This window comes from Cuculus canorus, chromosome 2 (assembly GCF_017976375.1).
Source record: "Cuculus canorus isolate bCucCan1 chromosome 2, bCucCan1.pri, whole genome shotgun sequence".
In the NCBI taxonomy this organism is placed as follows: domain Eukaryota; kingdom Metazoa; phylum Chordata; class Aves; order Cuculiformes; family Cuculidae; genus Cuculus; species Cuculus canorus.
In genome coordinates, this window is record NC_071402.1 from 37,952,647 (window position 1) to 37,966,847 (window position 14,201).

Here is a 14,201-nt window from a genome sequence, read left to right on the forward strand (position 1 = left end):
TTGACTCCTAATAAAGTAATCTTAGGGGGTTTTTACCAAGCAAATTTGCCTTTTTGAACTGCTGGGAAGTCATTCTTTTCTTTTAACTCATGATGTACAGTAACAGATCACATTTTTCTGTCTTAAGCAAAAGGTAATTTGCATTAACTCCTTACCAATTTGAAGCCCGCTGCAAGCATTGCTGAAATAACATCCATCATGAGATGCCATCTAAATGCTTGTCTTTCATCATTAGCATTAAAAAGCTCCAGAATGCATTATTAGAGTAATTTCTTAACTATTATAGAAATACTGGCTACTGTGCTCAGATTTACCAAAGTTGACAATTTTCATATTTTCCACATCAATCTTCTATTTCTAGGAGACTGCATAAACTAAAGGGAGATAACCAGGCTATTTGCAGCATGGGTGTAATGCAGACTGAAGGATTAGAATTCTCTGTATTCATATCACACACACACAAAAAAAAAAAAGAGGGCTTTTTACACAAACAAGCATACATCTTTTATTTTACTTATATACTAAATAAAATGGTTCAGTGACTTGAAACTATTGGAATTTGGAGTGTGACATTTCTGTCTGGACACAACTACTTAGGTTTTTGTGTGGATTTTTTACAGTCTAAGAAGGAAACGCTTGGTCCCCAGTGGTTTCTGTAAAAATACCTTCAGTATTTAAGGCTTTCTGATTTGTGGAGCATGCAATATGCCTCCATTTTTGGCTAATCTGGCATTTATCCATACCGGTACTCTGATGGAAACTCATAAGCATCAAGGTTTTGTTTCGGTTTCAGAAAAGGCTGCTTTCAAGAGGAAGTTCTTGGCAGAAGCTGCAATGGAAAGGCATGGGAGGGGGAAAGCAGCATTTTAAAATACCAAATAATAACTGGTAACTTTAGGAAATATTTGCATTTGTTGGTCTCTGACACCACTAGGGACAATCCGTGGGAAGAGATCTCATCAGGGAAAATGACAGGATTTAAAAAGCAAAATTAAGGAACATATTGACACTTACAAAATTTAAAATCATAACTTGAGGTGAGAAAGTTTGTTCCAGTTCGGATGTTTGCTGCTCAGGGTAGGAGAAGTGTTGGGGCATGAGTTTGTAATTAGCAATCTGTTCCTGTATGGAGGAGACTGGGGTAACTGGTGTAGCCACCCAGTGCATCTGTGTGCAAGTATGACTGTAATTGCTAAAGGCTCTCATACCCATTCTAACGACAACAACTTACTAACTGCAGTTAATTAGCTCTAGGTTTTAGTCTTTTTCTAATTAAAAGATCTAAAATTAGACTCTCAGTGACATACATAAACAAGCTACCTTTGTTATAGAGGGGTTCCACTTTTCTGACTGTACAGACATTTCCTAAATGCAATAACAAAAATATTTTGGTTTTTGTGTTTATATATATATATTGTTGACTTGCAGTGATGTGGTCTGGAGACTGAACTGATTCTACAAAATCAAATGTATTTTGGTACATACTTACTTTTTGCTACCAGGAACCTGATGAGAATAATAAAAATCAGGAGCTGTGATACTCTGTTTCTCAGAGATTTTGTTTTCAAAGTATGTGCTAGCGTTGAGTGAGTTTTGATTTTAAATTATTTCTAAAATTGTTTGTCTGAAAACTCATTTGCCGAAAAATCATTTTCTTACTTAAAAAATGATAAGAATTGATGTGCGCTTGCTAAGTGTCTGATTAAAGATCACAAAGAAACTCATATTTTGCATCAGAAATAAGCAGATGGTGGACAGATGGTTTAAATTAATATTAATTAAAAATCTTAACTTAAATTGTTTACCCTGTAAACGCAAAGTTAGGAAGCCAGCTTTCATCTTTAGGGTTAATAACACTCCAAAGCTATTTATTAAAAATTGCTCCAATGGGCATTCTTTCCAGGCTTTGATTGCGAAGATGGTAGCCTCAGTGAAGAGCATGGAAGTAGGTGAAAGCTGGAAAGAGAAAGCAGTTCTAGGAGATCCTGCAGAGGTCGAGACTAAAAATTCCTGTCAGCCTCTGTGGTCTGGGAAGAAAGAAATGGTCAGAAAGGAAGACTGAGAATTTAGGATCTCTTTTTTTGTGCCGGTTTCTCAATATATTTATTCTTTAAAAATTAATTTACAATCTATGGTTTATTATGTTGCAGTAAAGCAAATGCTATAAGTACCTTCAAAAGCTTCACACACTTGGGAAAAAAAAAAGGAGGGGTCAAATTCTGTCGCGATTTATCCCTTGTCTTTCCTTACCAGTTCATTGAGTTTGCAGTGGATGTAATTGGGAAGGAAATTACGGCAGCTGGTAACAGCAGAGGAAATCCAGAGCATGCTTATATTTACTGTAGAGCATTGTGTGTATATACAAGTCAGAATAAGGCATAACTATGATAATTCAAATATTGCTATATGGTAACCATGGATACTTGTTGACATATTTAGTGGTAGTGACTACTTTATCTCAGGACATCTGTCAGAGAGCCAAATTTGGTCCTCAGTTAAGGATTTAGTGTTCCCATTAAAATCAAAGGGGGTTTGTCCCTTTAGTGAGACAGAATTAGACTGCAAGTGCTGGAAGCTTTGCTATTTTTCTGAGTTTATAACTGGGATATTTCGTGGGGTATGTGCACATTCTAATGGGTACCCTTTTCCCCTAATGTACCTCTCTATGCAAGTTAAGAATCAGGAACTCTAAATTTACACTTAACATGGGAATCATCTACAAAGAGTTAAGATTTAATTGAGCTTTGGGGATGTTAGTATTTTCATTCATGATAGTTCACCAAAATGCTCTCTCATTGCACACACGGGACAACCAGGTGATCAGACCAAGTCAGCATGGGTTTATGAAAGGCAGGTCCTGCCAAACTAGTCAGATCACTTATGACGAGGTTACCCACTTGATGGATGAGGGAAAGGCTGTGGATGTAGTCTACCTGAACTTCAGTAAAGCCTTTGACACGGTATCTCACAGTATGCTACTTGAGAAACTGGCTTCCACTGGCCTGGACAGGCGCACCCTCTGCTGGGTTAAAAACTGGCTGGATGGCTGCGACCAAAGAGTGGTGATAAATGTCATTAACTCCAGCTGGAGGCTGGTCACAAGTGGTGTCCCCCAGGGCTCAGTCCTGGGCCCAGTCATGTTCAATATCTTTATCTATGACCTGGATGGGGGGATTGAATGCACTGTTAGCAAGTTTGCTGATGATACTAAACTGTGAGGAAGTGTCGACCTACTGGAGGGTAGGGAGGCTCTCCAAAGGGATCTGAACAGGCTGGATCAATGAGATGAGGCCAATGGGATGAGGTTTAACAAGGCCAAATACTGGGTCCTGCACTTGGGGCACAACAACCCTATGCGGTGCTACAGACTGGGGGAAGAGTGGCTGGAAAGCTGCCTAGAGGAGAAGGACCTGGAGATGCTGGTTGACAGCCGACTGAACATGAGCCAGCAGTGTGCCCAGGTGGCCAAGAAGGCCAATGGCATCTTGGCTTGTGTCAGAGACGATGTGACCAGCAGGGAGGTTGTTCCACCCCTGTACTTGGCACTGGTGAGACTGCACCTCAAATACTGTGTTCAGTTCTGGGCCCCTCACTACAAGAAGCGTGTTGAGGCTCTGGAGTGTGTCCAGAGAAGAGCAACAAAGCTGGTGAAGGGCTGGAGGATAAGTCTTGTGATGAGCGGCTGAGGGAACTGGGGTTGTTTAGCCTTGAGAAGAAGAGGCTGAGGGGAGACCTTATCACTGTCTACAACTACCTGAAAGGAGGTTGTAGAGATGTGGGTATTGGTCTCTTCTCCCAAGTGACAGGTGATAGGACAAGAAGGAATGGCCTTAAGCTGTGTCAGTGAAAGTTTAGATTGGACATTAAGAAAAATTTATTCACAGAAATGGTTATCAAGCCCTGGAACAAGCTGCCTAGGGAGGTGGTTGAGTCACCATCCTGGGAGGTATTTAAAAGACAGGTAGATGAAGTGCCTATGGAAATTATTTAGTACTGCATAGGTGTGGTTGGAATTGATGATCTCAAAAGTCTTTTCCAATCTAATAATTGTATAATTCTAGGAAGAAATTGCAGGATTTTTTCTGGTGTGGGCAACTTGAAAAAGCATCAAATTTGATGCAATCCTGTTCCTCTGTACAGGCAGCAGAAGGTATGGCTGTGTCACCGCATTAAGTACCTCTGAAATAGTGGAAAGTTGTCATTACACTCTGGCACAATGCACAATAGTACTAGGACAGTGTATACCACAAAATGGCACCCATGTTAAAAATCATCTCTTACTCCGTTGTAACTAACCTATGACTTCAAAATCAAGTCTGAAGATAGTCATTTTACAGATAGCAAGCACATTCTTAACAAAAAGCTAGCAAAACTTCACAAGAAAAAAAAAAGGGATATGAGGGTGGGTTTAAATGTTGGGGGGTTGCAGTGTGCAGTTAAATATGTAACTGGAAGATTTGTGAGTCATTGTGTCACCTGCTTGAAGAAAAGCTGCCTAGGTGGCACGTTTCCACTCCAGCCCCATCATTCACTTTCCTCCATACAGGTGAAATGTGAAAAGCTGCAATTTTCTAATGCTCTTACAACTTTACGTTGTATTTTCATGAATTATATCAGAGTTTTGTCAATGATTACTTTGGAGTGCCAGAATTACAGGTTATCCCCTACTGTTTGCAAAACCAGTAAGCCAGTCAACATAGAAATGGCTTCGTGCTGATTTGAGAAGAGCCATAAAAGTATACACAGGTGGAATCTGCATTTTGACAAAGAGAATAATTTTTTTTTTTTTTTTTGCTTTGCAGATTTCTTTACAGATCTTCACTTTTGGGATTTTCTGCTTGCTTTTTTACCAGGCATTGGCTTATTTTCCATTATTACTTCTGAAAGTGTCACCAGATTATAAAAGTGCATGTTTGTCTATTTTTTTTCTTTTCTTCTGTTTAGGCAGATATATTACCTTTATCATGGACCCATTTCAATATGTCTATGTCATCCGAAATAGCAAGCAACTAGAATTTCATGAATTTGCTGATAAAATGGCTTCCAAAACTTTTGACTACCCAGCCTTGTCGAATGGAAAATTCCCTGATCTCAAGGAAAACCTGCACAGAATCTACCAGTATCTACAAGGCAAGCCTTTGGATATCATTTCTGACCACATGATGAAAAATCTCCAGGATATATTTGAATGGAAATGCTCACAAGCAACAGATTGGGAAACAGAAAAAATGTACAAATTCTGCTGCTCTGTAATGTTTGAAGCCAGTTTTGTAACACTATATGGAAGAGTTCCTGCTGCAGATGGCCACAAAGTTATTAGTGAAATCAGAGACAAATTTATCAAGTTTGATGCCAGCTTTCCCTATTTAGCTGCAAACATACCAATTGAGTTGCTAGGAGCTACCAAGAAGGTTCGGAAGGAGCTTATACATCATTTTTTACTTCAGAACATGACAAAATGGCTGGGAGGGTCAAAAGTGGTCCAAGCCAGACAAGATATATTTGAGAAATATGAGCTGCTTGGAGATTATGACAAAGCAGGTAGGAAACTTATGAATGATTGCTTGTCTGAAATAAAATAATTTACTATAGACCTTTGAAATAAAAAGGCAAAATGGCGACCTTGAAATTTTTTTATGTTCTTTCTAATTGGCTAATGATAAAATGTTTTAGTCTGAAACAACCCTCTATGATAATTGATTTTTTTTTTGTGCTGAGGTGGTAAAACAAGATACTTAATGGTGATAATGAGAAAGATTATAACTGAGCTGCATTTCCTCCCCTTATTCCCCCCACCCCCCCGACATTACATTTCAAACTATTCTCATTAAGCAGAAAATTAGACTTCAGAAGCCTATTGGTCCTCATTAGCATTCACTGATCCTTGGCTGGGTCTGTGTCCTAACATCTTTTAATTAGCACACTGCAAATCTAATCAGTGTAATAAACGCTATTAATCTTCCTTTTCACTTATTTTCTCCCAGCACATCATTTTGCCTTCCTGTGGGCCTCTGTGGGAAACACAATTCCAGCTACATTCTGGGCCATGTATTATATTCTGCGGCACCCAGAAGCTCTTGCAGCGGTGCGTGACGAGATTGACCATTTGCTGCAGTCAACAGGTCAAAAGAGAGGGCCCACGTATAACATCCACCTCACCAGAGAACAATTGGACAACCTGGTCTACCTAGGTAATTTATTTTTATCTGTTAGGAAGAAAAGAGGGGCTCTCCCAGCAAACTCGGTTTATCACTCATTTCTGTTTACTGAGAAGGTGGAGGACACAGCTGCCTAATTGACATAATAACACCCATTTACATCAATTATAAATTATGTAGTTTATAGCTGTAGATACTCTCATTGCATGTAAACATTAAAGCCTAGGTAATTAACTATGCAAGGTATGCAAAAGGCTAAATCGAAGCTTTGCAATTATTTGAAAAAAAGTTGATGCCTATTAAGTTGTTTGATTCTGAGCATCTGCCGAAGTGTTAATGCATTTCAGATACTTCTGTATGGTACTGCCAAGAAAGACCCTTTCCTGAAATTAAAATGGGATAATGTATTTAAACTGCAAATGTACTTTTTTCACAAGCAGTTTCTTTCTTTTTCTCTCTTTAACAAAACAAAAAGACTGAAAGTGGGCTTCTGTTGAGTGATGCCTCCAAATGAAATATAAGAAAGAAAAGCTTTGCAGAGTGGAAAGGATGTTTCCACTACTGGAAAAAAAAAAGTACCTTGATTCAAAATAGGGTCCCTTAAAGGAGATACAGGTCTTCCAGTTCTGGATCAGGGGTTCAGACAGAGAGCCTTGCCAGTGGACATTGGAAGTTGTTTGATCCAGGAGCTGGATAGGCCATCAGAGCGCCAGCTTACGGTTTTCATTCATTTGCTAGTGCACAAGCACTAGTGAGACAAATGCTAATATTAGCCCAAGGGAGGAGAGAGGGTGTAGGAGGTAGGAATCTAACCTTTAAGCATCTGAAAGTTTCCATAGGTAGTGTTAATAAGGTAGAGAGCATCTGAATAAAAGCTTAAAGGTTCAACATTCCTCTTTTTTTAAGTACCAAAACCAGTTCTTTGTTAAGACTGAGCTTGTCTATATGTTTTGGTAACTCATGGCCTGAACTGATGTTCCACTCTTAAAGGAAGCTGTGTTATGAGAGGGTGGCAGAACAGTGCAGTCTGTGTGCCTGGTTTGGATCTAAGTAATAGCTGCTGTTCTCCAGGACCATCCAGTCTCGAGAACCTGTGTTCAATCTTGAATTGCTTCTCATAGTAAAAATATAAAATTGAGCTTGTTCCACTTACCTTTTACAGTTTTGATGTTAAACTTATGTAGTATGAGTCTAGTAAGTTGGTTTCATCCAGAGTCGTGGCTGATTTGGTGTAAATTTATCTCTAACCAATGGAGAATGCTTTTGAAGTAGGAGAGATACTGGATGACAAGGACACTTCTGAAGAATAACATGACATTCTAAGCATTTAATGTACTTTTAGAGAACACAAGTAAAATTGCTTCACATCAGGGTTAGCATCCGCTAAACAATATGGGAAAAGGAAAGTTACTGAGCATCAAGAAGATCAAGAGAGAATTTGTTGTCTATTTGGAGACTGAAATGTGAATGGCAAAAAAAATAAAAAAAATTTTAAAAAAGGGGGAGGGAGAGGGCACCCCAGAAGTATAGTAATAAGGAAAATAAAAGCATGTACTTCACTAAAACCATCTGGTGCAAAATGATATGAAGAGTTTAAAACATTAACTGTGTCATTTCTCTGCTGCTCCTTGAAATCTCGAAGTACCTTGGTAACATTTGATTTATCTGTTGATAAGGAAGTACCACATCCTACTTTGTAGTATTCTTGTAACACTTTGGTTAAATTTTATAATCATGTTAAACATAATGTGGTATGAACAGAAGCTAGATTTCAGTTCTTCTGGCTCTTAAGTCATAAAGGGCTGGATACTGTCCCATAAAATAATAATATAGAAAAAAAATCTGTACTATGAGAGAATTAAATTCATGCTTCAGTGGAAAGGAATGTTTTGTTACTAAATGTGTAGGAGGGACAAAGGTCCCAATTTGCATTGGTTGCGCACCAAAAAGCTCCATGTCACAGGAAGACTGTGGACCAGCAGTGCCTTTGCCCTTGCAGCTCACTGACCCCAACCTCTGAGACTGAGCTTTTGCTCTTCACACTCCCCCTGTGCCAACTCAGCACAGAAAACCAGGATTTGTGTCCCTGCTCTCGAGTAAGGCAGACCAGGTGGGATTCTTGTATGTTCATCACCTTGTCATCTCATTCTCCTGTTTTAAGTGCTCTGATTCTCCGTCCTCTTTTTTATCTACTATAACAAGAGCCTTTTTTTGGATTCCTCATGCTATGGAGAACAAGCAAGAATTGCTAAAAAGCCTTTCTTGGGAAGCTATGTTGTTATTATGGTCAGATTCTTTGGGTCTAGGGAACAATATGTCCTGATTTACTTCTAAATTCAAAGCAGAAATATGTGATTTTTTATTAAAAAAAGAGGGAAAAAAAATCTTTCAACCCACAGCAAAACTATCAAATTTTGGCCCTGATTATTTTTTCCTGATGGCATTTCTGGGGCAGCACACTGTTTTGTCTATGTAAGGATTTTCTCAAAACCCGAATGCGAGTGTTTGTGTGCGCAGAGTAACGTACATTATTAGTTGTTATGGCTCACAACGGAGCTCTAATATGGTAAACGACACATGAGAATGGTCTGTCAGTTTTTATGGTTATAATGAAAATGCAAAGGGTAAAGCAGAGATATACTTAGTGCACGTTTAATGCTAGGCATGTTTAGTCAGTTCGTTTGTTTAATATTAGTCCATTCATTTATATGGTGAAGTATTCTTGCCCCAGGTCATTGCTGAATCTCAGATATTTCCTGCAAAAAGAGCACAGCTTGAAAAATTGTTTTGTACACAGGAGAAGGTCGGAACCCAGAAACAGTTAATACGGAGTGTGTAGCTGTAACACAAATGTTAAGCATTAAAATCGTTGGTTGGATTGAGAGAAATGGATATATTTTCCTGGAATGGGCTGGGCAGTACCATTTAATTCTTAGTAAGATGCAAATGTACTTGTTTCAGATCATCATTTTTGTTGGCACACCGTGATGCATGTGGGTAAATGACCCCCCCAAATATTTGCATACTCAATAGCTATTGTCCTACAATACACTCTAATAATTATAGTACCTTATTACCTGCTATGTGTTAGTATAAAATTAACAGTCCATTATGCACAATAACTTTTATAAAACATTTACAGATAGAGATCATGTTTAATTAAAATTAACTTGCCTACAAAAGCCAAATGCACTTATGATTCGCAATGACCTTTTATTACCTGCAGTCCCTTGTTTTGGCTGCATGATTGACAGCTTGCTGTTTGGCTACCATGTTGTATTTCAGCTGACAAGACTTTTCATTTTAACTCAATTTGCCTGCCTATCACAAGCTGGTGGCAGGCCAGGCTCAAGTCACCCAGCTTTGCCTCAGCAGCTTGCTCTATTTCTCATTAGTACGCATTTATTCAGTGGAAATTGGAAGACAAATGCTTGAAGGCATGTGAACTAAGTATAGCAAATTAGGGTTTAAAGACTGAATATTTATAAGTATATTGAAACAGTTTAAAAAAAAATCTAGAATGAATTGGAAGCTGAGTGCTAGCTTTAGTATAAGAGAAATGAAGAGATAAGTGGGAGGATTCTAAGAATAACAATACTATGAGAGAGAGATTTTTTTTTTTGCCTCTCTCTCTCTCTAGAAAATATGTAAAATCTCTCTGACAACACCTTATCAAACAACAGCCTGGCTTCTTTATGTAGCGTTCACACAGTGAAGTTTAGCATCTCATGTGTGTAAGAAGCGGGGAAAAAAATGAGGGTCATGTTCATTTGCTGCTTGGTTATCCCTTGGTATGCTTTAAATTGCCTTGTTTGTTCGGCACAAGCACAGAAACAGATGTTGCTGTACCGTGCTGGATAATTTACTGTACCTCACGGTGCAGAATGGAAGGCCTCCCAAGCTACCCAGCTGGTCTGTCAGCAGCGATGGCTGGTGTCTGCTGAACTATGACAACTGCAAGTAAAGGCTGCAGTTTTATTGTGCAGTTGTCATTCCTCTCAATGTATAGCTCCGGCATTTGTGGAAAGCTGACTGTCTATTTTTTTAATGTGAGCCTGCAAAGCCATATAAGCTCTATTCTCCTTTGTTGATCATAATGTGACTCATTACTTTTGTCATCTAATGATTATCGGCATGATCGCTCAGAGCGAGAGCCAAGCTCGCCTTCCACACATAACTGGTACTGGAAGGTAAAACAGATTTGTCATTTACGATCTGACCGCTAAGCCACACTTTGTGCTCCATTATTGTGATTAACTTCTGCATAAGAGATGCTGCCCAATTGTCATTTGGGATCCGGCAGCAGGCAGGGACTGCCATGCTTTCTGGGAGGATGTCCGCCAATAGGATGTGACTGCATCGCTTTGGCGGTTAAACATAAACCTGCTATAATATTTCACAGCAATGCTTTACCAAGTATTTTTCTTTTATTTTTTTCCCTCCTTCTCCCTTCCTCCTTTGATTTCTGGTGTCACTATGTATGTCGCCACCATTTCCAAATGGTGGACCGGCACAGAGCTACCGGCTTCGTTTTCTGCAGGTTGAAGACAGTCTAGGAGTGGAGCCTGGACCCTTTCTTTGTACTGCGTAAAGTTTTGTTGCCAGAGCGCTGCCAGTTGAAATCTATCGTGTCAGGTGCCTTGTGGCTATCCGCAGTAGAGGCCATCTTCTGGAACGAGGGTTCTTTTCTGGCTTCGTCACCAACAAGCCGATTTGACTCTGCCTGATTATAGTAACGAAGGCAGTCCAAAAGAATATGCACAGACTCACTGTACGTCACATTGAATCACGGTGCTGGCCACACAAAGCTGACCGCAGCCTCATTTCTTTAGACAAATGCATGCTTAAGGAAAAACCTCCTGCAAGAAAGCATCCAGGGCCACTTTATTTGCTATGCATGCTGCACTAGATTTAATTTTTAGTGAAAGAACATTTGTTATTATTTTTTTTCAGAGGCATCTACACTGGGTAGCTACTGTCTCTAATAAACTAACCTTTTGGGTGCAGCAGTTACGGTGCCTTGGTGAACACTTAGAGAAGGCTTATTTAATATCACAGAACATAAATGCGGGCACAAATGGATTATTATGTGCAAATGAAACCCTATTTTAGGCTATTTTTCACACTGGTGATTAGAAGAAATCAAGTCACATATAACAGCGCCCATACACGCTGGTGGAAAAATAGTCAGTTTTGATTACAAAGTGAGAGATGCAGCCCTAGACAGGAGCTACATGCTGATATACATGCTATCAGAATGATTTATGCAAATTATGCATATTATTCCCAAAGGAATTCCTCCTCAAACTGCCAGGATAAATTGCCGGAAATTAGCCATAAAATCTGTCGTGCTAGGAGCAAAAGGTGAAGGCCACTGGGAAAGCAAGGACATTCAGCTTCTGGAGCCTTCCAGGATGTGATGGTGGAGACAGAAATCTTGCTTTCCCTAAGCCTGAAAGGACTATGTTTTGTTTTCTTTTGGCCAATTAAAAGTGTCATTCTCTCTTAAAATTACTGGGCAAATAATGAATTGCTTTCATTCACTCCGACCATAACAAACACTATCATTTGGCAGTGTAGTGCACTGGAAAGAAAATAAATAAATTTTTAAATCCTCAGAATGGCTACAGAAATAACAAGCAAAATGTTTTTTTCTAACATATAGTCCTGCCATTACATCCAACTGCATTCAAAAGGCAAGCTAAAGAGCTCTGTGGATGCTTTCGCTGGGTTCACTTGCAACCTCCAAAATATATGTAAATGCGTTCATGTCTTTTGATTGCACTGTTTTCAACATGATGCCTGAATAATGACTTTCCACCCAAAACTCAGTGCTGCCTATAGCCGACAGGATTTCTCAGCACTATCAGTGAGAATCACATCGGGAGGTTCAGCATCGTGGCTCCCCGCCCCTTACCCTGCAGGGTTGTTTATTGCCTCCTCCTGGTGTCTGCTTTATGTTTGGTCTGTGGGGTTTTTTTCCTTTTTTTTTTTTTCCTATAGCCTGTCCTACTAAACCTGTCGACATTCAGCAGCTGCAGCCATGTATAACTTCCAGTCATCTCCCATATTTCTGATGCTTCCCTCTCTCCGCTTTTGTTTAATCGCAGAGAGTGCGTTAAATGAGAGTTTACGAATGTGCTCATCCTCTATGAACATCCGCATCAGCCAGGAGGATTTTGTTCTCAAGCTTGAAGGGAATCAAGAAGTCAGTTTGAGGAAAGGAGACTGGATAGCCCTTTACCCACAGATTTTGCACATGGACCCTGAGGTCTATGAAGATCCTAAGGTAAACATTCAGCTGGTACTACTCTTCCTACTCCAGGCACATCGCAGCAGTCAAGCCTTTTGTGATCTGTGAGGTTTTTTTTACTGCTGTTCCTTCTTGTGGAACAAATCTTCCTACTTTCAGATGTATTTTCTAGGGCCCTACAGGTCAAAAGATTCATGGCCTGAAGAGAGAAATATGGTGATGGGACTGACTGCTACTGCTTTCAAAGGAATTGACAATTGCACATTGACTACCATAAACTTTAGACTAAATGTGGGTTTTGTTTGGCAGTGGATCATTTGATACCCAAGGAGGGCTGGATAATAGAAGGTGGTTTAAATAGCAAATAATGTGGGCCATTTAGCTAAGTGCCCCCAAAGCATCATTGACTCTCTGAAGCCCTATAATAGTAGTGTCTTACTTGAGCCTTATGCTTTTTCACCTCCCTTCGTTGGGATTCACCCCTTCTTGATCAATTAGTAGAGTGTTGTGAACTTGAGACTGTAAAGATGCTGATCTGCAGCAAAGCGAAGCTCGGAGGGTAATTGTGTCATCTCCTTGTATTTTTCTCTGACGCTTGAGTTAATGAATATCAAAGACTCGAAATTAATCCACCTTGCCTCAGCCTTAATACAGCTTCAGAAGTGCACCACCTGCATGCAAATTGAACAGTCCTTGTCTCAGCTAGGTTGCTCCTCCAGGTTCCTGTCCCCAGCCCAGGTTGCCACAGAGGAAGAATGAGGATGTGTGCTGAGGCCATTAAATGCTACCTCTGCCTGAGAAGCAAGATCTTCTACCCGATCCATTCCTTATCCCCATTTTCCTAAGCAAACAGCTGTCTCCCAGGCATGCTGATTTCCATCCTTGCCATTTGAGACAAATTAAAAGTGAACTGGTTTTTTTACACATTTGTAGAAAACCCATGTTAGAGTCATTGCTCCCTGAGGCTCTCCCATTTGGGAATTTAAGGATATGAGATGGCAAAGGAAGATGAGATTCAAGTGCCTTGTTGGTGCAGTACAGCATCTCGCTGTGCAGTAACTACTAGCCTCAGTGAGAGGAAGTGTGGAGCATGTTAGAGTTAGCAGGAGTAAGGTATGGGCATAGGGGTGAAAAGTGGAGCCATGAAAATGGAAATGACATGCAGGAGGGCTCTGCTGGCTGAACCTACTCAAAAATTAGGACAAAGCCTGCTAAGAAAATTAGGATTTAAAAAAATAATCCATATATTGGCAAATATTTTATTAATATTTCTGTCCCTAAAAAGTAACAACTAACAAATCATTTTTTTCTCATTTTATTCTTAACACTTTATTTTGGAGAACATTACTGATTTGTCAGAAGTCCATCTGTTTGTTTAAGTCCTAGACCAAAAGCATCAGTGTGGAAACTGATCCCCCCCCTTATCCAATAATTGCCAGAATATATTACCATATTTCCATTGCTTGAATATATCTGCTTAGTATCAGCTCTGCTCAGCTTTCACAGTACAGCTTTAGTTCATATATTTTATCTTTTTGATAGTGAATGAGCAATCCACACATTGCAGTACATTGATTTCAGCACATGGGCCCTCTGGAAAAGTGGGGAAATCACTCTTCTGTTTGGTTCTTAAAATATGCAGTGTGCTTTCAACAATAACTACTGAGGATCAGATAGAGATGGAGAATGAATTTTTTGAAAGGTGCAGTCTTGAGCTTGTCATGTATTTAGGGAAAACTTTCCTAGGAAAACAGGCAGCTTGACGGGATAATTTTGTAGCAATGCTTTTC

General features: G+C 39.7%; 1 protein-coding gene across 4 annotated transcripts in view; it reads left to right on the forward strand.

Moving 5' to 3' along the window:
- LOC104068097 (cytochrome P450 7B1) overlaps positions 1-14,201 on the forward strand; it is a 132,090-nt gene that overhangs the window by 107,722 nt on the left and 10,167 nt on the right. For all 4 annotated transcript variants that reach the window (XM_054059454.1, XM_054059455.1, XM_054059456.1 and 1 more), the window contains exons 3-5: positions 4,945-5,541; positions 5,985-6,191; positions 12,269-12,447. In XM_054059454.1, the coding sequence (XP_053915429.1) occupies positions 4,945-5,541; positions 5,985-6,191; positions 12,269-12,447 (983 nt within the window). The remainder of the gene's footprint in view (positions 1-4,944; positions 5,542-5,984; positions 6,192-12,268; positions 12,448-14,201) is intronic.